Source organism: Hippocampus comes, unplaced genomic scaffold (genome assembly GCF_001891065.2).
Source record: "Hippocampus comes isolate QL1 unplaced genomic scaffold, H_comes_QL1_v1.1 scaffold105, whole genome shotgun sequence".
Lineage (NCBI taxonomy): Eukaryota > Metazoa > Chordata > Actinopteri > Syngnathiformes > Syngnathidae > Hippocampus > Hippocampus comes.
The window spans coordinates 2,889,043-2,914,495 of NW_017806235.1; the positions used below are offsets into that span (position 1 = coordinate 2,889,043).

The window sequence follows — 25,453 nt, forward strand, 5'->3', positions numbered from 1 at the left end:
CCAAAAGGGAGTCATTTTACTTTGATTTATTAAACCTCGAATGTATGACAGTGCTAAATTGTAATTGAAATGGTCTGTAATTATGGCTTTGTTAGTGGTATTATAATATAAGGGTCAACCTCATTTCACACTGAAAGATGAAAAAGATCAATAAAACATGAGTTGGAGGAAGTGGCCCACTGATTTAGTTAGCCGTTTCCCTCTTGGGAAATAAAGCAGAAAACAGCAATATTGGAAAAAAAAAAGTTTTATTAAATCATTTCCAGCCACTATATGTAAAATGAATTCTTTATTGTCACCCTTTCATAAAGCATCTCTTAAATATGAGCCACATAGAAAGCGCTGATTTAAAGCCGTTTGTGAGTCCTTTGGGTGCTGACTGAGGCGTCCACAATCAAAAGGTGTTATGTAAAGATCTTTTCCTTTTTTTTCCATGATGATGAGGATGCACTGCACCTTGAACAACCATCTCCCCACACGAGGAAAGCCTCTGAGCGAGCGAGCGTGTGACAGATTAAAAAAAAGAAAAAGGTTGGCAGCGAGCGAAGGATCAGTTAGCTTCGTTCTTTGAGGCTTCATCAAAGTTCTCCACGAGATCTGCCAGACAACACAGAGAAAATAAAAAAAGTGTTCTTGATCGGGAGCAATTAAACGATACAGTCAAGAGTCTCCGGGGACAGAAGCTTACCTGGGACGGCGTCATCGTCCTCCTCTGCGATTTCCTCCTTCACGGCTTTCATGTCCATCGCTGCAATACAGAACAAACATCACACATCAATGAATGGATTTCCTCAAATAGTGGCTCCTCTTTTTGTTTGACCAATCAGATGTAGTAAGGCTGGGCAAAATGGGATTAAAAAAATATATATTTTTTTGCAGAATTATCCAGTTACTGATTTATTTTTTTGCACCACTGACTGTAGAAAAAGAAACTGTAATTTGATTACGGATGAAAATAGTTGGAAAATTTCTGGAAGATTTCAATGGATAGTTAAGATGGGGAATTTTGGAAATTAATAGATTCCCAAAAAGGAAACTTTCCATTGGAATCGTAGTAAGTAAGGCTAATATAATATAATATATAATATAATAATAGATTCCCAAAAAGGAAACTTTCCATTGGAATAATGGGAATTGAGGCTAATTTAATGCAGAGACATTCTATTCAAGCATAAATTAACATGTAACTCCTCAACACACACACACACAGATGTGTTTGTTTCTACACACTTTGCCGTGGGAACTGCTCGGCCAGCTTTCGCAGGCTGCTGAGGCTGTCGGCGCCCAGCTGGCTCAGGATCCCAGGCAGCATTTCGGTCAGCTGCTTGGTCTCGGCGTGGCCCGTGATGGCGAACGTGTTAGCCGACAGGGACGCCTGCACCTTGGGGTTGTTGAAGTGGATCACCGTGCCGTCATCTTTGATCATGTTCACCTGTGGGACACAATCATAATGGGACAATTAGATACGTACGCGAACGGGTAACACATGGTAGAAGGAAATGGCCGAACAAATTAAAAAACATGCTCTGGATTATTTTACAGCAAGTGATTTTGAGACGGCTTTCTTGTTACAATAAGCCTCTTTCACAAAGAGATTCTACCAAATTAGAATTTCTTTCCACCATTGCCTGTACGGCACCAGTGTCTGGTGTGGTGTATTAAATCACTCGTCTGACAGCAACTACAGGGTGGGAGAAAGAGGTGTCAGGTGTTTTTCGGGTGTGTAAATGAGGAGGTCATCTTGAAGACCTCTAAAATACAATGTTCACCAGCTGCGCTTCCAGTAACATTTCAGGCACGCTGAGGCGCCCCAACAGGCCATTCATACATTCCCAAGAGTACCCTAATGATGTCGCGGTGATGATGGTGTATGGAGACAGTAGGGTGAAAGACAAAATGATCGAGATACTTCACCTCTTCAATGCCGGCGATGTTGTTAACGGAGAGCTTCTTCAGAGAGCCTTGGAGCTTTTTGTCATCAGCCGTTGCCGTTTTGTGGACCACCTTTTTCTTCCTGCGAGCCGTTCCCTGAGGAAAGAGCAGATTTTAAGCGAGTTATGCACATACCAATCATCAAGACAAATCTCCTCCCTTCAGATCAAAGTCAGCAAAGGCCCAATTGTCAGCTGTCTCTAGATCGTGAAATTTGTTTTCAATACCTGAACCAAGATCCTCCTTGGCATCCCAAGATCTTAGCCTCTCAGTCAAGACATTAGTATCCCTTCAGCAATACTTGACAGCAATTACTTGCTATGAGGCACCATCTAGTGGCATCGTAGGGGATTACAGAGCCATGACATTCAAGAATACATGGCTTTGAATTTGTAATTTGGAGCGTTCCGTTAACCTGCCATACATGTTTTTGGCATGTGGGAGGAAACCTCAATACTTGCAATGGCAAATTCTTGCGCATGCGACAAACACTCTGGTACTAACAACCGAGACTCAACGAAGATCCTCCTTGGCATCCCAAGATCTTAGCCTCTCAGTCAAGACATTAGTATCCCTTCAGCAATACTTGACAGCAATTACTTGCTATGAGGCACCATCTAGTGGCATCGTAGGGGATTACAGAGCCATGACATTCAAGAATACATGGCTTTGAATTTGTCAACTTGTGACATTTGTGTTCAAATTTCCATTGCTTCAGGGGTTAATTATAACTACCACCACATTGATGCTGGTTTCGTTAGCCCACGTCTTGTAATGTATATTGGCATTCAGCTTACGGACTTCTCTATGTTTTTAATTTCCAATATGTAATTATGTTTGCTTTTATGGGAAAACATTAAACGGGAATGACAAAAGACAACTTGAAGGATGATGCACTTGACTTCTATTTCGAAGAATTGTTGATAATGCGCTAGACTGCCGCTTATGACTGAAATTTTGTCGTACTGTGTGGGAGGGGCAATATTATTCACTGACTGAAATTTTTGTCGTGGTGTGTGGGAGGGGCAATATTATTCACAACGAGTCTTAGAACCAAACTTCTTCAAATAACAAGGACTCTCCGTACCCCACTTTAGACACCGTGTCAGCGTATCTAAATGCATCAGTGTATTAGTTACACAGTGCTACTTTACATGATCTGGCTTTAAATTTCACATCACAAAGACCGCAAAAGTCCAAGTCTGCAATGTTTTCCATAAATTCAAATCGGCATAACGGGAAAACTCCAATTCTGACTGCCATGCTAACTTGGTTGTATTGTAAGTCCGAGTTGATTATGTTCAAACTTCAAACCATGTGCTTATCAGGGCGTAAAGCAAATAGAAATAGTCAAGGGGTTAAAATGAGGCCAACAGCTGGAGGTCCGGAACTCTCACTCCCTCTCCCCCTCACGCCAGAAAGAGAATGCTGATGTCAGGAGGTTCACAAGCAGGGGTGGGAAACCGAAGTCTCGTGGGCTATGCATATATCAGGGAATTTATTGCAGGGCCACATGCAAATCTAAAAATAAACAGTCGATGTTAGAAATCCTAACGGTCATCCAACATACATTACATAACGACTGAGTAAGATCTTGTGTAAAATCGTTTACACTCTAATAAACCAACTCTACCAACTCTAATAAAACAACATTTGATGGTGCGTTTCATTTAACCCGACAATTAAACTACACAACAACCACGAAATGGATTAGAAGTGTAAATACCTTTCCACCTATCCGAACTTGTGCCTGGAGTTTGGCGAGCTTCTCTTGATTCATCGTGCTTTCCTGCATGGAAAAAAACGAGCATAGACCATTACACACCTCCCTGAGAACACAAAATGGACATTGTCTCATTCATGAGTCAACGTGTTTTTTAAGAATACCCTCCAAACACAACAAAAGAAACGTTCAATCATCGACAGTTTTAAAACCTTGGCCGTTTAATTAACTTCACACTTTGTGAGGCGAGCTTTCAATGACGACATTATTAAGTGTGTGTTACATGTTGTACACATTGTTCGGGGGCTACAGTGGCTAATAATAGCCTAGCGCGAGGCTAGCTCTGAGATATGACAGGCTTCCCACATAACGGCTCAATTTTTGGACATTTAAACTCCCCAACGATGTAAGGTTGATTTGAAAATCAAGTAATTTGACGGGTTTACCTTTGAAAAAAGATGAAACACTTGGAGCTTAGCTGCTACTGCCGCTTCTGCTACTCGTGAGGCTAGCAGAAAGCACACTATTCGTTAACGATAACGAAGTGGCACCACACTTCCGCTTAGCCTTTAGAAATAAGTGTCGACAATGTTCGAAACGGCCGTTAATGCGTAGGAAACGTACATACACAACAACAGCCTGGTTTAATACCGATTTTAAAATGCTACTAAAACTGTAAAATTCCGCAATTACGTCGTTTTTATGAATTCGTGCGTCGTAAAAGTGGAGTTGTTTTCACTTCTGGTGTCATAACTCCATTTTGTTGTGTAACTTGACAACAAGGCGCAGCGCACCGGAACACGCGGTCGGGTAAAAGTCACGTGACCAAAGCCCAAGGAAAATAAAAGTAAAACATTGTTTGAGTATGCATTCGTTGTCTTTATACTACTAATGTTGTATTGAATATGTAATAGTAACTTTGTGTTTTGATAATAGATTGATAATTAATCCAATGAAATGAAATCATAGGGAGCAAGAGAATCATGTTTACACTTTTATTAACACTTTTATTATGAAACTGAACGTTTGGACATCCGGTTTTTCGCGCGGCGCTACTGTAGGTGCCTATTTGTCTATCGGGGCCAGTTTTACCTTAAAAAAACAGAAAAAAGAGATGCAGGCTTTTATTTTTAACGCTGTTTTTTTCACAGCGTTGTACGCTTTGCTGTCTTTGTCGTGTTTTCAACATATCGTCGAGGCTTCGAGCGGCAAAGGTGAGTATTGAAGTTGACGTTGAGCTTGTTTGTTAGCTTGTCCGTCACTTATACGTAATTTTACTCCTGTCTAATTTATCGACCGATTCTAACATTGCAAATGTCAAATAATGAACGTATTCAATGTATCCTGGCGACAGTTTTTTTACGTTTCAGAAATTTCACGTTACCTCGGAAAGATCCAATTAAAATGAATGGTGGAATTTCCCAAATTGAACGCCAATCGTTTCTGTGTGTTTATTACTTTGTGGCGTGATTGTGTATGACAGAGATTGGATTGTCTGATTTGATGGTTTCTGTCGAAATATTTCAGAACATTTCAGAATTACAGCCACACGCTTTGGTCCCATCACAAACCATCTCTTCCTGGACTTTGCATAGAAGTGGGTCGGACTTAATGAAAATTAGAAAACACTCAGTTAGTTGCGACAAGTGGGTGATGTCAAGTTACACTATTTTGTTTGCTTGTCTTTTGTATGTTGTTATGACTTCCGGCTTGTCCCCTAGGAGTCAACACAGCGAGTCACTCATGATTTGTTTGGTAGTTTTTACACAGAACTCCCTACCATTTTTTCAACTTGTGCTGAGTAGTGGGCAATCGAACTGCGTGAAAGCGACAGCCTTTAAGTGACTCTCACCTTTGCAGGTTTTGGGGACAACATCCACTGGAGGACGCTGGAAGATGGCAAGAACGAGGCGGCAGCCAGGCAAGTTGGCTGGGCTTTGTCTTTGGACAACATAAAAAGCACTGTGATAGTTCAGCGTCGACATCTTCAAAGGATTAATCATAGACCAAACAGCCATAATCACACTAAGGTTCAAACAACTCATGATTTTTTTTTTATTACATCCTGCATTGTGAACAGAGCCAGTATTGCCAACTTGTCATGAGTGGAGACACTATGCGAGGGGGCAGTATATGTCGGTTCGTCCAGACGCATTTTGAGGATTCGAATACTGGGTTGTTTAATTTCACACCTGATTGAGGGGCAGGCACTCCAGACACACACATATTTGTATACAACTAAAATGTGTGTTTGTAATATGTCACCTTTATTTTTCATTTTTACAGTTGCACTTAATGTAAAATGTGACTAAAAACATTGTGTTTTCATGACTATTATTCTCTTTTGGCAACTGACTTTGATGTTGTGGTGCATTTATGTCTTACCAGCGGTCTGCCCCTCATGGTCATCATTCACAAGACCTGGTGTGGAGCCTGCAAAGGTAAATAGTGAGTTACACAAACACAGCGCACGGATGATGTTAGGATAGGCTAACCGTTTCATTTTGGCTCTTTCCAGCGCTTAAGCCTAAATTCGCTGCGTCCAAAGAGATCTCAGAACTCGCCCACAACTTTGTGATGGTCAACCTGGAGGCAAGGAACCCATCAGTAAATATTCCACAAGAGGGAAGTTGTCATCAATCTCACGCTGGTCTTTTGTTTGCAAAAGGATGAGGAGGAGCCGAAGGATGAAGCCTTCAGTCCCGACGGAGGTTACATCCCCCGTATCCTTTTCCTCGGTACTCCAATGGCGTCCGTAATGTTCCTGGCGTGTTTATCAGCAATTGATCCATAAACAAGGAGTCACTGTTTTTGCAGATCCCAGTGGTAAAGTCCACCCTGAAATCACCAACAAAATCGGGAATCCCAACTACAAGTACTTTTACAGCAGCGCAGAACAAGGTAACAAAAGACTTGATAGAATTTAATTTTGATTGATGCCCAGGTTAATATTCACAGCATATGACAGTGTTTCCCACCCATTGAGCCGAGGCATATAGTTTACATTAGAAGAATTTCATGGAACGCCACCATACAAAAATGTCAAAAGTACTGCGGAAATAATCTTGGCTAAATTTACTCACAAATGTATGTACTCGGTGTCAACTCTGGACCCGTTAAGTTCCACAACCATTTCTACTCGGTCCACTAATTTATAATTTATACTCTTAAAGTCACAATTACTTGTTACAGCAGAGAACTGGTGGCGCTCCTCAAGGCTCCCAACTCAGTCACATATTGTTATGCTTTTTGGGCAAAAATGTTACTTTAATTGTGAGTTATTGAAATAACATGAATTAGTGATGGACTACGGCGCCTTCTGAGTTACATACAAATATGGGTTACGTCTCAGTAGTAGGAATGGAACTAAGTCGTAAACCCGCAGTATACACAGTATGTTTGCGAGTGACCCAGGGGGTCGATAATATTGCCGGACGAGCCAAGCAACCTAACTGTTCACAATGATCAGTTATATCACCAAATAAATACCTCCCCACAGTGTTGAAAACTTCAATTGCTGATCAGATACCCGCTTTAATTTGTGCATCCAACAAAAGTCAATGCAGCTCTGCTTACCTGTTGGCTTTGACATGGTAGCGGGGGTGTTGCACCCATTTGTCATGCAGCTGTTTCTTCAATACAGTGTTTCACACAGTGTAGTCCAGCCACCAGACTCAGTCTCTCAAGGGGAGTTACTCTCTAAATTAGCCCCATTGTTCCCAAATATTTTCTTATTTCATGTTTGTAGTGGTGTCGGGGATGAAGGAGGCACAGGAGAAGCTGACGGGTGACGCCTTCATGTTCAGCCACACCGGAGATGAGCTGTGAGGAGGCTTGTGTCCGAGCTGCAAGGGCTAGGTCACCTCATAGAGATGCTCAAATTGTCACCAACACTACTTTTTTACATAATCGTATACTGTACTATCATGGATGTAGTTAATAAAGTGCCAAATTGACCCACAACTTTCCAGGGGTTCCCACACTGAGGCTCTAAAACGGGTCGGCGGTCAATTTTTAATCGAGTCGCCAATTTTTAAAACGCTGTAAGATTTTTTTTTTTTTTTAACTTTCATGAAGTTGGCACATAATCACATTCTGTTACTCTGAATTGAATCTTTAGCGTTAATGTGCAGTGTGTATTGGGAAAGCATCTTCTATACTACATGCAAGAACCCGAAATGCCACGACTACTTATACCTGCTAAGTTGTAAACACCTCATACTTCCAGACGGTTTTCGTCAACATGTGAATTTATTTTTGCACATATATTTTCCGTTTTTTTTGCCTCTCATTTTATACCCAGTATTCAAATAAAGGTTTGTTGTAGTGAACGTTGTTTGTGTGTGGTAATTGTGTCCTGAGTCAAATACACAGCAAATAGTTTTATTGTCCAACTGTAGTGATTCCCTTCTTTTTGTGTCCGCAGAAACAAATATTTTGTATTTGACGCAGCTATGTCATTCATCTGCTGCATTTTGAATTAGATGTATGACTTTTTTGTTTTCAGTGACAAAATGATGTACAGCATATAAAATGTGCTCTTTTCATTGTTTTTACCTTAAAAAAAAATTCCATGTTCAAAATTAGTCTATCCGCTAGCCTCTCTTTGTATTGGATTAAAATGCTCTTGCGGATAGACTGTAAAGTAAAAAAAGAAAAAGATTGAATGACATACGTCAACGTTTGTGTGGCCATTAAGACAGAAGAAAATATGGCAAGTAAGTCAGCCAGCATGCAGCGTGGTATAAATCAGTCCAATCGATTTGGAAACCAGGCAGGTGACAAATTATTTACTTGGTTGTTTAATTTCACACTCAATCACCCAACTGTGTACTGGTGATTAAATAGTCCACTTCGCGTAATATGTCCCCTTGAAACCAACCAAACGTAAATAAACGATTGCTAAAATTACAGCTGAGAAATCAGCTTGATCATACTATGTGCATACCTTAAAAAAAAAAACTAAAAAAAAGTGGTATTAAAAATGACACGGCTATCAAGTGTTAAATTAAATGTTCAGGCAGGAGAAGTGTTCCGTGCACTTCGCCAAAGCATCATCAAGCCACCACAAGACTTGCTTGTGTGTGTGTGTGTGTTGTTTTCAGAGGGTTGCTGGAAGGTGACCGTCAACCTAGAACCTTCCCTGCTTGGCGTCTCCGATGGCCCCCCACACGTCGAAGACAAACTCGTCCGGAAAGGCGAAGTCACCGAGGGTCTCATCCAGCGCCATGGCGAACTCGTCAGGGTTCTTCTTGTCACGGCCAACCTCCACCATGGTAGCCGCTGGATGCAAATTCCAATTTGAAAAACTTCACTTGTATTTCTCTTTTCAGAGCATTTTGCATTTAATCTTTTAGAATTGTTTTTAATATTCAAGCATTTATTCGGGTTCATTTTTTTTATTGAACTTTTGTGCAATCTATTTTAATCAACAGAAAATAAAATAAGTCATTTTTTATTTTAAGTTTGAGAACTCCTGCTATAGAAGATAGATGGATGACGTACTGTACAATGTATATTGCGTAACGCGAGGGCTACCCCGATCACATTTTCATCCACCAGAGTCCATTTCGAGTCACTTTTTGACGATGCCATTCAGCAAGCTGCTTGGCCATACACCCCTTCCCTCTCCCTTCCTGTCTGGCTTGCCCAGACTGTCGGCCATGTACTAAAATGTGTACAAAACGTTTCCACATCTGACCCTGTACCTCATTTTTCTTAACTTGCATGAACGCTCATTTCTTTGTCTCAATGAAAACACGTTTTGGGAACATGGGCGCCACCAATGCATTGATCGCTGTGACGCACAGTGCAGACTAACGGACAGTGTGTGGCTCTTCTAATCTCGTACGAAAAACCCCAAATGTTGGTGTAATGTGTATTTCAAAACTAAGCTATTGCTGTTCCAATTGGATGCGTTCTGGTGCAACGTTGTGTGTATTCTGTGAGGTGGATGGTGGACGTGGACACTCACCAAGTTCTGTGTCTCTGATGCCCATGTAGCTCTCCAGCAGGTCATCCACCTTTTTCACTGCTTTCTCTTCAAACTCTGTCGGCTGCACAATGTAAAAAAACTCGAGTGTTTAAGATGCTTTTTATCTGTTTTTACAGTATATCGATGAGTTACAGCACTTGCCTCATCCTCCACTGTGGCCGGGCCCTTGGAGCGAAGTCGAAGCGTTCCCTTGCCATTCCCAATTTTGTTGTCACTGCTGGGCTTGGCGCCCTTGGACCTCGGCTCCAACATTTCTGCCAGTAAACAAAGAATTGAGATTTCACCTCATCTAGTATTCTCTTGGAGGTGAATATGGTTAAATTAGCCAGTGGTGGCTTTGCGCAAACGGCATTCGTTTGAAGAGAGAGAAACAAAAAAGGAGGACCACAGTTGCAGATTTATTGAATGGGAAAGACAAACACACCAATGAAAAATGAAAAAAACACTCCCAAGGAGCATGGAGCAGACACTCACACTAAACTAACAGCATGGTAAACGTAAAATATGTTGTGAATGATTTGCTATATCGTGGAATTGTGTTGTGATTATTCTTCCACACAGACTGTTCTTGTCGAGCAATAAGCTGCAGCCAGAAAGACAGTGTGTAAAAGACAGACTGTCCAAAGTCTGGGCACTTCACACCTAATCAAAGAAGCTAAAGTGCAATTTACCCATTGCACAGTATAACCGTCTCACATTACACAACTGCACGTCTTCGCTAAAGTAAAATGGCTAGCCAATTTAAAATCTAAACATGTTGGGAGCCCTTGGGCTCCCCTCTATTCCATGTGTGTGTTTGCGTCGCTCACCAAAGGCCTTCATGGGCTCCACCAGCTTGAGGGTGAAGGTCTCGTTCCTGGGTAGCTCCTTGAGCATGCGGGCCACCTCGTAGTGGCGTGTGCCCACAATGTTGCGGCCGTTAATGCGCTCGATGTGGTCGCCCACGCAGATCACCTTCACCTTGTCAACCACGCTGCCCTCTTTGATACGCTTCCAACCGACACACACATGGAAAAACACTTTTGATTATTGACAAAAAAAAAAAAACCTGAAAGATTATGGCTTTAAGGAGAAAACCATTAAGTGCAGTAATAATACAAATAAATAGAATGTGCATCAAGATTTCCTGCATTCATTGTGCAGCACCAAACATTCCACTTAAGACTGGACTCCGCTGGTATGTGTGGAATGGACAGGTGTCCCAATATTTTTGTCCATAACACTCCTAAATATCTCCTGACCTACTTTATAATCTTTAAACCATCCTAATCCCCAGTTTACTATCAAGTGCTCAGACGTCCGTCTCAAATACTTTTCACGCTTAAAAAAAAAAAAAGAAGTAAAAATAATCGCCACTTTTTCAGGATCTTATTAGCTTGTTTACAATGTCACATTGTGGGCATGCAGTGCTACCTTGGTATCACATGGTGGCAAATGTGAGCAAGCTGTGTGTGTGTGTGTGTGTGTGTGTGTGTGTGTGTGTGTGTGTGTGTGTGTGTGTGTGTGTGTGTGTGTGTGTGTCTGAGACACTGAGACCATGTAAGCTTATTACACAGTGGCAACATAACAAAACTACAGTGGACCTCAGCCAAGGCCAAACCATGACAATTTGGACCAGCACCAAACTGTAAACAAAATACCCCACAAGCACCCTAGAGAAAGCAAACGTAATAGTTAATCCTCCTTCTTGGCACAGGGATAACAACGTAGCTGCTCTGGCGTCAAAGCAACAGAATCGCAAAGAATCGTGTCAATTGTGTGAACGGATCGTTGATTGGTTGTGTCTGGAAGACGCGGACGCCAAATGGAGTACACTTCTGACATCATCAAACCTACTGAATGATTGTTACTAGTCGGGTAGCATGCAAGTGTTGAAAGACATTAACCACTGTATAATTTTAAAATAAATGTGTTTTAATTGTGTTTTTTTTTTTAATTGTACATTTATTTTAGAGTTAGTTTAATTTAACTTAATTTATGTATCTGTTGACCATTTCAACTTCGTGGAATTTGCATTTTAATTGAAATTTTACAAGACATTCAATTACAGTGTTTGGTTATTATTTTTAGTGTGCACAAATTATGTTGCCGTTCAAGAGTACACATGGAACACCACATTTTCGTGATTCAGTACTCACCTATTCGCTGATTTTTTTATTTTTATTTTTTAACCTATCATTCATTATTCACATGCTAGTGACTGAAGAGATCCAGCCAGCTACTATGGAAAGGGTGAAAAACATTGTAGATGACCTAAAAGTAAAACAATGGGAAAAACTTGCTGTATTGGGGTTACATTTTCAGAATTTAATGGGGGACAAGTTAAAAAAAAAAAAAAAAGAGTGGGAAATTTTTCGCATCATCCATGGAGATGAAGCACAGGTGTACCTTGATGAAGGCGAACCCCGCGCCATTGTCAGTGATGGTAAGGCCCAGCGCGTCCTCCGACTTTAACACCTCCACCTCCTTCTTGATGCCCCGGACGTGGGCGAAGATGAAGTCCTCCAGTCCAATCTGGCCACCCAGCAGCTTGTCCATGTCGATCTTGTGTGTATTGAGGGTGCAAAAGAGGATCTGTGTGACCAAAAAAAAAAAAAAAAAGAAATGAGACAATCCAGTCAATTTGGATCATCCAACGGCCAGAAGGCATGTTAATCACTGACGGCCCTGAGTGTCATCAGTGTGTGTGAGTGTGTGTGTGAGTGTGAGTGAGTGTGTGTCTTTAAAAAAAAAAAAGAAAAAAAAAAAGACAAGGAGACTTCACACTTTAGAGGGCTCATCAGTGTGATCAGCAGAAGCACTAAGCTGATTTCACAGCACTTTAAACAGATTGACACCCAGCTAGCGGTCCGATGGCTGCCGTTAATTTGCTGCACTCCATTACGCACAACACCAATTTTAGCTACGTTTTATCTACATTCAGAGGGTACAACAACATCGGGTATGCCTATGCAAGTCAGTGCGAAAGCTGGATGGAAGGGAAAAGTGCCTTCCACATTTCACAGGAAACACAGAAAGTCCAAACAAAGAAAACACTGAACCCATCACTCAGCATGACATCAGTCAGCCATTCCCATGAGACTTTATCTCAGTGAGGATCTCGAGGTTTGGATGAGTTTTTGCTTGCACTATTGTGGACTAGTGAGTACTAACTTTCAATTCTAACTTTGAGATTTGATTTGTTGAATCATTATTTATCCATGGAATTGAATTTTGATCAATCATATCTGGAAGCAAAAGCTAGAATGCTTAGCTCATTCTAGAAGGGAGTGAATCATGGTTATTCACTGTGACAAATCACGCCTTGTTTTTGCTGCCTACCAACAAGCTCTGCTCACACAGATACACACACGCGCATTCACCAACATGCATCGCCATGGGTAACCGGCCCATAATAGAAGAGGTTGATAATGGAAAGGGGGCCGCGAGAGGAAAAAAACGAATGTAAGGGCCTACTTTCTTTCGCCATAACCCCCGAACACCGCCACCCATCGCCCCCCCTCCCACCTTTCTCAGGCCTCCACCAGGAGGTACACTAGTGCCCGCCTACAGCCCGTTACCAAGGCTGCTAGCAGCTTTAAGCAGCTTCTCCGCGCCCCAGGCAGCTCTCAGCGCGGCTCCCCTCCCCGCTGTGCCCTTCGTGCTGTTGGCTGTCGTGAGCAAGCTTCTCCCTCCACCATTCCCACTCACCACACCTCCCACGGCCTCGAGAACCGCATGGATGAAGTGCCTTAATGTACGTATTTAACTACAACACGACATGCACAAAGATGAAAGCCATTCACGTGCGCAGTGGATGAGGGGAACCACCATTTTGACTTTACCTAGTGTCCAAAATTTACCATAACTACAATAGTATTATATCAAAACAATACAACACCCTTTAAGCAGCATAATATATAAAGAAATAACATGTAACCAACCACAAAAGTTTCAACATTATATGGGCGCTAGCGGCTAACACTACAAGCTAATGTCGCAGTCTCCAGTACATCTTGGCTCAAATAGCAAAAACGAATGCATTATGCCATTTACAGGAAATCTGACTCCTTCCAATCTTTCGTTCACAAAAACTTAAGGGAACGGAAGTAGAAACCTATCAAAATAATAGCCATAAGAACCTGAACAAAAGCAGGAAGTGGAAACCCACCAAAATAAAAAACTCATCAAGCGACCAGAAGCAACACTGGTGCTCAGTGCTCCACATGACCGATGGCTCCATTTCTGCTTCGAAATGGCATCCGGAAATAAAGTGTGATTCAACACGGACATCCAGTCTTGCACACAAACACCAGCCTCCGCCTACAGGTGCTCGCTGCTCTGTGCTTTGAAGAGCAGCTAAATAAATGCGCCGCACTTGAACGTCGCTCTGGGTTGTCTGTCACCCTGCACTCGAAGGTGACAAAAAAGACCATGGAACCACCGAGCATTTTTAATAAGAGCTTTAATGGCATAAAAGCACGAACATGTTCATTCATAAGGATGTCGTACTTGAATTGTGTATATATAGATATAGATATCTATATCTATATATATATTCCAACTCAAGTGCGGGTTTAAGTTCATCTTTGTCTCATGTTCCTGCGCTAGCTGCTTTTAGTGGCGAACACTAAGTGCTGAGGTCGGCAGTGTCTGCTTTTAAATAGGAAATCACAGTCATCAGCATCAAGGCCGTGCAATCATTAACTTCACAGTGTGAATGTGTGATGTTCCATCGTGATAGCCAGGTTGGCATCACGTCGGGAGCACAACAAACTCATCGTTAAAGCCTGACATAGAACAACACCCTGAGCTAATAACCTGTGCAAAGAGAGCAAGCACAATAAGAACTTGTTTTGTTGCCAACCGAAACAGACAGCACCGACCAAGATGCCGTGACAAATAAATAAATGTCTTGCTCAAACACACACCGCGCTATTTCCTCCAACAAAGGCATCCCCTCTCATTAAAATGGCTCTTAATTAAACTTTTAAAAGCAAATCTAAAAGGTCAAAGGACAGTTCTGAGGATAACGCTAGCTCACTTGTCTTGGCACCACACAACACCCGGAAAAAACAACCTATACAAATAAATACGGTAATTTACACACACACGGACGCCTTCAACAAATGAGATCGCGGGACTTAATCTGTTGGATTAGAAAGTTCATCACACCAACACAAGGTAAGCACGGCTGTGCAGGCCACATATTTCAATGGCAGACAAACGAGGGCCACACCTCAAACTCCACAGCCGCCCGTATAAGCACAGACAGACTTTGAACCCGAGGAGCTTCTGCCCACAACAGCTGGACTGCGGACCCAGATGATGTCATAGGTCATGGTTGCCATTTTAGTTACCAGAAATACAGGTTAATTTGACCAGTCCAGTGGAAAATAGATTGGATTTAAAGGAATGACACAAGTGCAACTTTTCTGTCACATTGATTAGACAATGTAAAAATATAAACACCATAAACATCGCTAAATACGCAGTCCAAAGAGAACCAGTGTGATAAAGGCTGCGCATAATTACGGTAGGAGGGGCCCCAAAGAAGCGCTGCTCCCCCGGGTAACAGTGGGATGGCCAAGGCCCCGGCACAGTTTATCTGCTCAAATTTGAGGCAATGCCCACACAACCGGACGTTGGGGACTTCCTGCCACGGCCAGCACCAACACACGATTGCAGCATTCACTGTCTGTCTCTTAATGTGAGTGGATGCACAACCCTTTGTAGAGTCATTGATTTTATCATATAATTTGACTTTAGCGAATCTTGGTGGACAAATCAAGATTTTTTTTTTTTTTTTTCGAATCTTGGTGGACAAATCAAGATTTTATTTTATTTTTTAGGTCAAATCTCCCAGCCTGGCCAACACCTATCAAGCAGAGTTGCGACTGGAAGACTACCAGGCTCGTTTGAGTTATTAAGTCACAAATGATAATTGAAGCACATCCCTTCCTCTTTAGTCGTAGCATTCTCAGTCCACAGATGGTTATGGTTTGATTTGAAAGACAATAACACTTAGAAACACATGGAAGCGACGCCGATGGTATACGCATGGTTACGACAATGCACCTATGTCTCTTGTTTTGTTTTGCGTTTTCAGCACACATCAAGTCTGTTTGCGTTGTGTTCAGCATTATCATTCCGAGTCCACGGGGCTAAAAGTGTTTGAGTTGATTTAACAGTCAACAACAGTTTGAAACACACGCTACCTACACACACTGTTTGTAATATGCATGGTTACGACGAGCCACTTCTGTCTCTCTTCTTTTCTTTCTTCCCGGGCCACAAATGATTGGTGATGGACATGACTTTGTTATTAGCGCTGTTCTTATCATGAGAATTCCGAGTCAGCAGGTTTATATAGTTAACAGTGTGAAAAGCACGGTTCCAACAGCAGCAGGATTTACTGTGTTTTGATTTGTCCGCCCGAAGTGGCATGATCAGCATCGCAAGAACATTTTGAACAAGCCAAGGTTAACCACAAAAGTAAAAACTGGTCTCGAGAAAGATGCGAACATCCTCGTGAGTGTTACAGACACGTGATGGGACAAATGGCAGCCATGGGCTAAAACCTGCCTGGTCTGTCTCCTTTTGCAAGGCGCCAGACAGCTTCGCATCTCTCACCATCCAGTCCAGTGTGCATAGACGCACAAAAGCTGCCTGTGCATTCACACTTTGAAAAGACGAGACTATTGGGGGGGAGTGGAGGGAAGGCAGCTTTTGTTTTGGACACTGTGGCTGTCACATCTTGCTACATACTGTAGTAGAAGTAGTTACCCACCCATACAAATATATATATATTTTTTGTCGGGGCCACGATACAAAAAAGATTCAACAATTGTTGTTAACCATTTGCAGGTCAATGACATTTTCCATTTATGATATCATTGAGTTTGCTTGGTCGGTTCTTAAGGCAACATAGTTTCCATGTTTAAAAGAATGTCCCGTTCTCTTTGTTTTATCTCTGGCTTGACGGCAAAGAGTGGCATTCAACGGCTTGAAACCTCCTTTTTGATTAGGTGTTCACAACCCTGAGTTTGTAAAGCCCCCTGACTGAAATCAAGTGTCCTGGTAAGTGGGTGGGTGTTCTTACTTCGGGTGGGCTGATGTTAAAGGCGTCAGCAATCTTGGCGTACAGCTCCTTGACGTTAGAGAAGCCTTCGATCCTGCCGGTGGGGCTGCCGTGGGCCAACTGCGTGTGGAAGACCAGCTTGGGCCGCAGGTTGGCAGGCGGCGGGGGCAAGCCACCGCCGCCGTTCACCGCCGACTTGTGGCCGCCGCCGGCAAGCAGCGAGCCAGCCGCGTTTGCGTGGTGGCCGCCCCCGACCTCCTCGTGGTCCACCAGGTGCTCCTTGGTCGACTTGTTTTTTTTCCTAAACGGGCCCAGCGGCATTTTTGTGCGTCTCGGTTAGCTCGTTAAACCGCTAAAACATTTGAACCTGTTGAAATCTCGTTTTTACTTCCTTGTTTCCGTCTCGCTTAACTTCCTCAACTTCCACTTGCTCCGAGGATACTTTTCCGTCGCTCACCTGACCACGGCTCCCCGCGAAACGGCGACTTCTGCGGGGGACGGACGGCGGAAAACGAGCAACAGGTAGCCGGGGATCAAGTGTGTGACAGAGGCAACCTGCGTGCTGCCTGGCTAACAATAGCCGCTCTGTGCGCTCCTTGGATGGGCGCAGGCGCATTGGGAGCAGCGGAGACAGCGCCGATACACCTGTGCACCCAAGCGGTCATTTCATTAGACACACCTGCCAGCTGACTGGCACCACTGGAAACAACACATTTTCCTCACTGCATCTCTTCACATTTCCAGCAAACAGTACCAAATCACGAGGAATAATTTTCTAAAAACAAATTCATCAACATACGTCGTGGTTCTAAAATTGCTCCTGATAGAAAGTAAGTTCCCCACCATTGCTTTACATAATATGAAAAACATTTGCACAATATAAACAATATTTGGATACCAGCCTACAGTAATATATTTTCCCAATTATTGCAAATACAATGTCAGAAACTGCACCGGATTTTAACTGCTCTAATTTGTTTAGTTGAACATTATTCCTATAAGTGTTTTTTTGTAATATTTATCTATGATGAGGGAGAATGGAGTTGCTGGAGCTAAAAACAAATGAGGCCCCTCGGCCTCATGAATCCACCCCTCCGAAGGCCCACTCCCAAATTTCAGTCGTGATGAGTGATGTAGCGTCCCCTGGTGGGCACAAATGTCATGTAATTGAAAGTGTTGGCAGCTGAAACGCAGCAGCTGAGAACTGCAAGCAGGCTTGCTCAATTCATTGCCTCAGTTAAACGCAGTCAGCCATTTTGGGACCCTTTACCTTTGTTTGGGCAGCCCCCGATATGGTATGCCAATGATACGGTGTTCAATTCACAGATGAGCACCAAAGATTGGGCCTTGAACATCAGTTTGGGCCATTCAATTATAGTAAATGTTCGAGAGAGAGAGAGAGAGAGATAGAGAGTGAGAGAGAGAGAGAGTGATTGCTAAATTAAAAAAAAAACATTTTGGGTCCCAAAACTGCGGTTTACACAACTCTGATTCAGCATACACTTTAGAAATATAATGTTTAATACACACAGGGCCCCCAAAACATTTACAACATTTTAAAACACAAGCACAATGATGACTAAACTTTTGCCACATATTAATGAAACGGTGAGATTGTCATTTGGCACATAGCACGGGACATTTATGGCGAAAGCGTGTGAAAGCTGGGAAGCAGGCCCATGTACATAAAAGGTCCAGTCTTCCATCCACATGGTGGCATGCGTGGTATTTATGAAAAAAAAAAAAAACTGCAAAAAAGTCAAAAATAGAAATTGCACATTCATCCGGGCCTGCGTGAGCCTTGGGTCATTCTAAGTGGGTAGGTGGCGCTTCAGGACATCTTTCGCGTTGCTGGGCAACGTTTCCGGAAAGTTCACATCAAACTCCACCACCAGGTCTCCTCTCTGCTCTGGGTTTTTAGGTAAGGGCAGACCCTGGCCCGCCACCGTTTTCCTCATGCCTGGCTTCACCACGTCGGTGATCTTCATGTTGCATGTGTTGCCATCGATGGTGGACACGGTCACTGAGCATCCACACAACGACTGCAGAGAAAACAAGAGAAACAGTGAGTTGACAAGTCATGAAACTCCACCCGGGAATGTTCTGAAACAGGCAGGATAGTGCCTGTGTGTAGGGGAAAAAGCCCCTTTCACATTCCCCAAACGACCTGGAATCCAAGTGGTCCAGATGAGCTTTCACTGTGTATGCCACTTAAGGTTGTTTCCAGTCCTTCTGAATGAGCATAGTACTGCTGCACTTACTGTACGTAAGGTGCCTCGTCGGCATTGACAAATCGAACCTGCACCTGCGTCCGCCCACTTGCTAGCACGATCCCGCCATGTATTTTTACCATCCCTCCTACTCGCTGTACAGATATGAAGCTCTCTGTCTCTCTCGGTCTCTCTCTCTGACTATGATTCATTCAAAGTAGTCGGAACAAATATTTAAACACCATTTAATCACACTCTGTTTCCCATAGTGACATTTTCCCGCACATCCGGCTATTATTAGCTCGGCCGTCCCTCGTTTATGTCAAGTGACAAAATTCCACAAGTGCCTTTTCCACAGAACCCAGCAAAGGCAGGATATTGTGGTAACTGTTTGCATTTTCACACGCAACCCAGGAATTATGGCGTACCCTTACACACATCCGGCTCTGGTAGAACTTAAGACGATGGAAAAATGTCAAGCAAAAATTTGGAATAATGTTCAGGCTAGGAAGTTAGCATTAGTTACTCCAATCAAAACAAATACATCAATCATAATATTATATACAGTAGTGGTGGATACCGTATGGGGAAGGAGAAAAAAAAAGGTCTGTCACAAAATTATGTAATATTTTGTGAAATACAGATTAAAACTGATCTTTGAGATAAAACATCTGATGCTTTGTTTATCTATATTGGACCATGAGGAAAAGATGATAAGTCATGATATCAATATTGTCACCTCTTAATATATCGATACTGTATGGTTGGTGAAAATATGTCAAATGAATTATATTTTGTCCCACACCAAGTTAAAATTATTTGATAGTTGAATGCTTGTGTATCGATACTGTACCATGAAGAGAAACCGACACAATTCGTTTGATGACCAAGAGTCCATATCGTGGCTGTTTTTTCTCCAAAATATCCAGTGTTTGCTATGGTAATATTATTGATGGTAAAGCATTAATCTCTGTAGACTGGCATCTCACCTGTCGCAAGCTGACCCGGACGGGATACACGATGTTAGAACCCTCACGTCGGAAGTGTGGATGCGGCTTGTCCTTAATGACAAATACAATGTCCGCCGGGATGGTGTTGGGCGACTCGTCTCCTTCCCGTGGGAACGTGATCTTGGTCCCTTCCTTCCACCCTCGTTTAATCTCGATGGTGAGAATCTTGTCTTCTGTGCGCATGGTCCTACCATCCGGATTCAGCCGTTTGCGAGAGATCTTCATCCGCTTGGTGCAGCCATGGAAGACCTCCTCCAGGGAGACCCTGAGCTCGTGGACGATGGCCGGGTCCTGCTTGCACCGCTGCTGTTGATGCTGCCCGCCTTGGCCAGAGTGCACGTCCCGGGGGAATCCGTTGAGGTTGAAGCTGCTGAAAGAGCCGAAGGGGTCATTTCCATCCACCTCCATGTCCTCGTCGTCACGCGCGTTGCCCGCCTTGCGCCCAAAGAACATCTCGAAGGGGTTGGAGCCGCCGAAGAAGGTGGCGAAGGTGGCGTGGGGGTCTCCATGGAAGGTGTATGTAAAGTTGTTGCCTTGACTGTCGCCGGGTGGACCGCTTCCTCCCTTGAGACCTGAAGGACATACCAAATGAGACGGATTCGCATTAAACTCTAGATAATTTTCCTCCCTTTGTGGGTCACTACACACTAATCCAATTGTCTTTTGTTTCCACTGTGTATCATTCGAGATAATGATCCAACAGTTATTTTGTCACACCCTGAGTGAAAACTGATCAATATTTGACCATGTGCATCGATACTGTCCCGATTTGAGAGCAGTATTTGACAGAAATGGGTTCCATTTTCATTTTTGTTCAGTGGAATATCTTTTGAGAAAACAATAAAATTGGACAATGACATCTTGTGTCAGTATGTGTCAAAACCGATCGATAGTTGATGCATGTGTATCGATACTGCACCATGACAAAAACGACACAACACATCACACCATATATCGGTACTACTTTATATAATGTTCATAACATTCAGGGAAATTGTACTTTTAAAACATGACATGTTAAAACCTATTGAAATTTGACATTTGTGTATCAATAAAATATGTAATGATATCAATAATGTGTAGCACCCTAGTTACAACTGATATACTGTTTAATGTGTACTGTATTTATAATGAATCATGACACAATGATATGTCACAATATCGATATTTTGTCTGTGTCTTGTGACCTAGCCATCTATCAATTCGGTGTCGTTCAAGAAAATAATTCAGTTTGTCACAGTAACAATATTTTGTCCCATCCAAAGTTATCAATGTTTGACACTTGTGTATCCAAACGATACAGTAGAATCCATATTATTTTGTTCCACACCTTGTGATGTATATTTGACACTTGTGTATCAAAACTATCCCATGACAGAGAAAATATGATACATCATGACAATATTTCGACTGTGTATTTTGCAACTATATCCCGGAAGAAAACGATATAAATACAGCACATTGAGTCTGCACCGTATCTCTATTTAGATCTATGCGTCCCATAACAGAGAAAATATGATACATCGTGACAATATTTCGACTGTGTATTTTGCTACTATATCGCGGAAGAAAACGATACAAATACAGCACATTATTGAGTCTGCACCGTATCTCTATTTAGATCTATGCGTAAAAGATAGCTGAAAAAGAACATATAGATCACAATATGTCAGCTAACTGATATTTGACATCAAATTTTCGTTTTTAAGGTACATGTAGATAGATACGTTGTACAGTACTATAAGAGAAAATAATTAGGCATATTACGACAAATCGATATCAATTTTGATCGATGGTTATTACTTATATCTAAAGTGTGTGTGTCTGTGTGTATTTTGACTGAACCACGCATCAGTACATTATGTCACGATACTGAACGTGACAAATGATTGACAGTTTAAATGCCGTTACCTTCTTCTCCATGCTGGTCATAGATGTCCCTTTTTTTGGGGTCGCTCAGGACTTCGTAAGCCTCCGCGATCTCCTTGAATTTCTCCTCTGCTGCCGCAGATTTATTCTTGTCTGGGTGCCATTTCAACGCCTGCTTTTTGTATGCTTTCTTGATATCCTCTTCCGTGGCTCCTTTACTGATGCCAAGCGTTTTATAGTAATCTTTTCCCATTTTGTGTTCGTTTGTCCGTAGCCTCAGTGATTGAAAAAGGAGAGGAGGTAGGGTCGGAAAAAATGGGTTCTGTTCGCCAGGAATTCGGGTCGAATTTATCCAGACTAGATTTCGCCGAGCGGGTGAATCATCTCCCGTGGAGGATGTGGAACCGCCTGTGTTATTCTTATTCCTCTGTGCTTGGTGCCGGGTGACCCTTTAAATAGACTTGCATCTCCCTCTCTCTGTGGCGTCCACAGTATGTCAAAATGCACGCTTGACAGTCAGCTATTTCCACTTCCGAGTTGTGGATAAAACCGCACCAGTTTATCTATTACATGGTTTCAATAATTAAAGAAAACGCCACTTTTTATCAATACAAAAACATAATTCAAGATAATATCCAGAAATAAAATCTAATTACAAGGGACGGCTGTTAGCTGTGAAATGTGCTCTTCCGCTACGTTCCCTGGGGTCGGAGCACCCCCCCACCCCCATCCCAAAGTTGTGCAGATCAAATTTTGCAAAGACTAAATGAAAATATTAAAGGTGCGTAAATTTGATTTTTTTTCTTTCCAGGCCAACGTACATTGAAGCTACACTGGTCGCGCGACCATCAACAAATGAAACTATATTATTTTGAAACGACATTTCCTGTTTTATTTGCTCTAAGTCTGTTTCATGACACCCATCGCAGTCAGCCGCTGGCACATCATTTAATCATTCCTAGGCGTGTTGTCAGCCACTATCCTGGTGCTCCAGTATCATCCAAGTGAGCGGTGGCGGCTCTGGATGTGACGTCATGATAAGTTTATGGATCGGTCACCCTTCATCCTTGATTAGGAGTGTCATCACTTTATTAGGTACTGAATACATAGGCAATTTCTGTGTTGTTATAAGAATTATGTTTTCTTCTTCTTCTTCTTCTTTGATTATTCAGATGATGATATTATGGAATTTACTGGTCCAAATGGCCATCAGCTGCAACTATACAGCGCCACCTGCTGGACCAAGAAGACAATGTGGTGCATTGCCTTAGTGATTTATAGTGTCTGGTCTGGTTGTGAGTCAGCACGTGAGAGAGGCTGCAGCGCGGTGCGGATCATCATCACCAAATGGATCAATTCCGAGGATTATTTGTCAAATTGGACCGGAACCAGGATGGTTTCATCTCGTTGTCAGAGCTGCACAGTGAAATGACCACGCACGGCATCTCGGTGGCAGATGCTAAGGTGCAGGTAAATCTCTATTGCTTGCATGATGCTGACTTCGTTTTCTTCAGCTCAGTGAACATGTGCTCCTCTCACACACCCATACACATAGAATGTCATTAACTCCTATGATAAGGACAACAATGGCCAATTGGATTACAACGAGTTTCTCAGCTACATGATGGACCGAGAGAGGAAATGGAAGATTTGCTTTGACCACCTGGACAAGAACAAGAGTGGTAAGCAACTCAGGCGAAATGAATGAATGAATGAAATTTATATAAGTATATTTTTTAAACAAGTTCACAACAATAATAAATAATAAAGACTATTCATAATCCCTATACATAATAAAGTAATAAAGAAGTAAATCTTCCAAAAATGATGCAGGCTAAAATCAGACAAGAATAAATCATTCACTAAAATTGCACTGGTAACCATGAACCTCATAGCATTGCACCCATATAAAGGTATTAGGGTTAAAATAAGATTCAACTCACCTCAACAATGTTCACAGAACACATGAAAAAACAACAACAGCAAAGCAGTATTCATCGAGTACATAAAGCAGGTGTAACAGCGCCCTACATGGTAATTGTGATCTCACAAACAAAATGCTCAGTTTCGCTCTTGTTTCATAGTCTGAGATGACATTCTGACATTGTAATCTGGCAAATTCTCAATGTGCATGTCATCACTTCAGTTGGAAAATGAACAAATTTGCAAAATCTTGCATAGAATAGAATAAAATTACCGTACATTTCCAAAATGTGGTATATGCTAAAATTTCACACCAGTAAATCCCTCAAAAGGTGGATTCTTTAAAAATAAATCTACAGTGAATCCCATAAAATTACGCGGATTAAAACAAGAATATTGTAAATCTCATAAAGTTTGCACAGGGTAAACTTAAACTAACATGAAACCCCCAAAAGTTGAACAGGTCAACACAAGACTATATGTTTATACCAAAATTGTTGTGGAGGTTAAGATAAAACTATTGTTAAGAAATCATACACACAAGTTGCTCTGTATACAGTAAAACTACTATATACCAAAATAGGTGTGCGTGTTAAAACGGGCCTACCGTAAATCCCCCAAAAGTTGCACAAACTCAAATAAGAATTACGTAAAGCCTGTAAAAGTTGCAGGTCTGATCCAATGTGCGAGTGTACTGTATCTATCTTTGTTGTCATCATACATCAATCAACAAATATTTATCCTGCTACGTTGCATACAATAATTGCTTGTGCGTCTCTTTTTTGATCAGGGCTCATTGACCAGGAGGAGATCATATGTTTGTTTAAGGAGTTAGGAGTGGTCATTTCAAAGGCCCATGCCAATAAAGTAATACAAATGTAAGACTCCTTTTACCCACTACACAACATTGAACAACACTAGAACCTCCAAAGTGGAACATGATTATAAAATGACTCATGTTTTGAAGACTAATGGATAGTTGGTTGGCAAGCTATGCACTATTTATGTTATTGATCCAATTCATTTGTGTGTGAGATTGATTTTGAATGAATTACATTGTCTCGGCTAATGAGGAGCCCGACCCTTTCCCTTTCTTGCTTCCCAAATTGTTTATTGTGCTCTCTATGGTGCTATTTTTTAAAGCTTTGACTTTGGAGGTTCCACTATAAAGGATATTATTCATTCATAAATTAGTCAACCCGGAATTCCTTCAAGAATGTGACTATAAATAACTACTCTTACCAATAACGACAAGTACGGGTAAGCAGCACACACGTTTTTTTGGCGACAAAGTCCTACTCAGGCCACTATTGTTACATTGTGCACTCACAATTTTCTGACATTTACAGGATGGACACAGACGGCTCCATGACAGTGGACTGGGATGAGTTCCTGCAGCATGTTATTCTCAAACCGGTGGACAACATCGGTGAGCTGGTGTCGTCGTGGAAACACAGTCTGGTAAGACTCCAAACATCCCTTCATCCATTTTCTATAGGGCTTGTCCTCATTAGGGTCAGAGGTGAGCTGGAGCCTATCACAGCTGAATTTTGCTGCGATGCGTAGTAAAGCTTGGACCGGTCGCCATCCAATTGCATGCCACATTGTCAGGTTTATCCAATTTGACACTCAGGAATAAAACACAAGGAGGAGACAGGAGACTCAATTCTGGTACCAGGAGGGAACGAGGAGAAGCGTTCGGTTTCAGTTCTCGGCACGTCACCCCTCACG

The 25,453-nt window shown here is 42.2% G+C and overlaps 5 protein-coding genes and 1 long non-coding RNA gene across 9 annotated transcripts in view; 3 read left to right on the forward strand and 3 right to left on the reverse strand.

The window, feature by feature from the left end:
- Positions 1-235: 235 nt before the first annotated feature.
- On the reverse strand, positions 236-4,223 carry LOC109507465 (transcription factor BTF3 homolog 4-like). 2 transcript variants are annotated; one of them, XM_019856916.1, is made up of 6 exons: positions 4,102-4,223; positions 3,659-3,721; positions 1,915-2,028; positions 1,231-1,432; positions 689-748; positions 236-597 (listed from the first exon to the last, which is right to left on the reverse strand). In XM_019856916.1, the coding sequence occupies exons 2-6, from the start codon at positions 3,710-3,712 to the stop codon at positions 551-553; spliced, it is 477 nt and encodes a 158-aa protein (XP_019712475.1). In that variant the 5' UTR covers positions 3,713-3,721; positions 4,102-4,223; the 3' UTR covers positions 236-550. The 2 variants fall into 2 exon arrangements, with proteins under 2 accessions (XP_019712475.1, XP_019712474.1); XM_019856915.1 differs by lacking the exon at positions 4,102-4,223 and having other exon boundaries at positions 3,659-3,727.
- Positions 4,224-4,677: 454 nt separating this feature from the next.
- txndc12 (thioredoxin domain containing 12 (endoplasmic reticulum)) lies at positions 4,678-7,986 on the forward strand. The gene is made up of 7 exons (XM_019856799.1): positions 4,678-4,869; positions 5,516-5,576; positions 6,044-6,096; positions 6,174-6,247; positions 6,324-6,393; positions 6,473-6,556; positions 7,404-7,986. Exons 1-7 carry the CDS (start codon positions 4,770-4,772, stop codon positions 7,481-7,483), a joined length of 522 nt encoding a protein of 173 aa, XP_019712358.1. The 5' UTR covers positions 4,678-4,769; the 3' UTR covers positions 7,484-7,986.
- Positions 7,987-8,430: 444 nt separating this feature from the next.
- Positions 8,431-17,148, reverse strand: gipc2 (GIPC PDZ domain containing family, member 2). The gene is made up of 6 exons (XM_019856798.1): positions 16,732-17,148; positions 12,039-12,224; positions 10,460-10,640; positions 9,792-9,904; positions 9,630-9,711; positions 8,431-8,938 (listed from the first exon to the last, which is right to left on the reverse strand). The coding sequence occupies exons 1-6, from the start codon at positions 17,029-17,031 to the stop codon at positions 8,787-8,789; spliced, it is 1,014 nt and encodes a 337-aa protein (XP_019712357.1). The 5' UTR covers positions 17,032-17,148; the 3' UTR covers positions 8,431-8,786.
- Positions 17,149-17,311: 163 nt separating this feature from the next.
- Positions 17,312-18,888, forward strand: LOC109507401 (uncharacterized). Its single transcript, XR_002166455.1, has 2 exons — positions 17,312-17,460; positions 18,632-18,888. It is a non-coding gene; the product is annotated as an uncharacterized LOC109507401 (long non-coding RNA).
- dnajb4 (DnaJ heat shock protein family (Hsp40) member B4) lies at positions 18,211-22,293 on the reverse strand. Its single transcript, XM_019856797.1, has 3 exons — positions 21,842-22,293; positions 19,910-20,502; positions 18,211-18,752 (listed from the first exon to the last, which is right to left on the reverse strand). The coding sequence occupies exons 1-3, from the start codon at positions 22,050-22,052 to the stop codon at positions 18,522-18,524; spliced, it is 1,035 nt and encodes a 344-aa protein (XP_019712356.1). The 5' UTR covers positions 22,053-22,293; the 3' UTR covers positions 18,211-18,521.
- A 290-nt stretch (positions 22,294-22,583) lies between these two features.
- slc25a24l (solute carrier family 25 member 24, like) overlaps positions 22,584-25,453 on the forward strand; it is a 7,838-nt gene continuing 4,968 nt past the window's right edge. The window contains exons 1-5 of one of the 3 annotated variants that reach the window (XM_019856794.1): positions 22,584-22,894; positions 22,972-23,269; positions 23,355-23,481; positions 24,513-24,600; positions 25,072-25,183. In XM_019856794.1, coding sequence (XP_019712353.1) covers positions 23,147-23,269; positions 23,355-23,481; positions 24,513-24,600; positions 25,072-25,183 — 450 coding nt within the window. In that variant the 5' untranslated portion in view covers positions 22,584-22,894; positions 22,972-23,146. The remainder of the gene's footprint in view (positions 22,895-22,971; positions 23,270-23,354; positions 23,482-24,512; positions 24,601-25,071; positions 25,184-25,453) is intronic. The other 2 variants (XM_019856796.1, XM_019856795.1) reach the window with 2 other exon arrangements.

Coding starts and splice junctions, on each gene's coding strand:
- LOC109507465 (XM_019856915.1), bottom strand. CDS start 3,727: ATGCAGGAAAGCACGATGAATCAAGAGAAGCTCGCCAAACTCCAGGCA. Junction 2,029..3,658: donor AAGTTCGGATAGGTGGAAAG/GTATTTACACTT, acceptor CTCTTTCCTCAG/GGAACGGCTCGCAGGAAGAA. Junction 749..1,230: donor CGAGCAGTTCCCACGGCAAA/GTGTGTAGAAAC, acceptor TCTGTATTGCAG/CGATGGACATGAAAGCCGTG.
- txndc12 (XM_019856799.1), top strand. CDS start 4,770: ATGCAGGCTTTTATTTTTAACGCTGTTTTTTTCACAGCGTTGTACGCT. Junction 5,577..6,043: donor AAGAACGAGGCGGCAGCCAG/GCAAGTTGGCTG, acceptor ATGTCTTACCAG/CGGTCTGCCCCTCATGGTCA. Junction 6,097..6,173: donor CTGGTGTGGAGCCTGCAAAG/GTAAATAGTGAG, acceptor GGCTCTTTCCAG/CGCTTAAGCCTAAATTCGCT.
- gipc2 (XM_019856798.1), bottom strand. CDS start 17,031: ATGCCGCTGGGCCCGTTTAGGAAAAAAAACAAGTCGACCAAGGAGCAC. Junction 9,905..10,459: donor GGAGCCCATGAAGGCCTTTG/GTGAGCGACGCA, acceptor GTTTACTGGCAG/AAATGTTGGAGCCGAGGTCC. Junction 8,939..9,629: donor CATCAGAGACACAGAACTTG/GTGAGTGTCCAC, acceptor ATTTGCATCCAG/CGGCTACCATGGTGGAGGTT.
- dnajb4 (XM_019856797.1), bottom strand. CDS start 22,052: ATGGGAAAAGATTACTATAAAACGCTTGGCATCAGTAAAGGAGCCACG. Junction 20,503..21,841: donor TGACCAGCATGGAGAAGAAG/GTAACGGCATTT, acceptor TATGTCCTTCAG/GTCTCAAGGGAGGAAGCGGT. Junction 18,753..19,909: donor TCCGGGTCAGCTTGCGACAG/GTGAGATGCCAG, acceptor TTTTCTCTGCAG/TCGTTGTGTGGATGCTCAGT.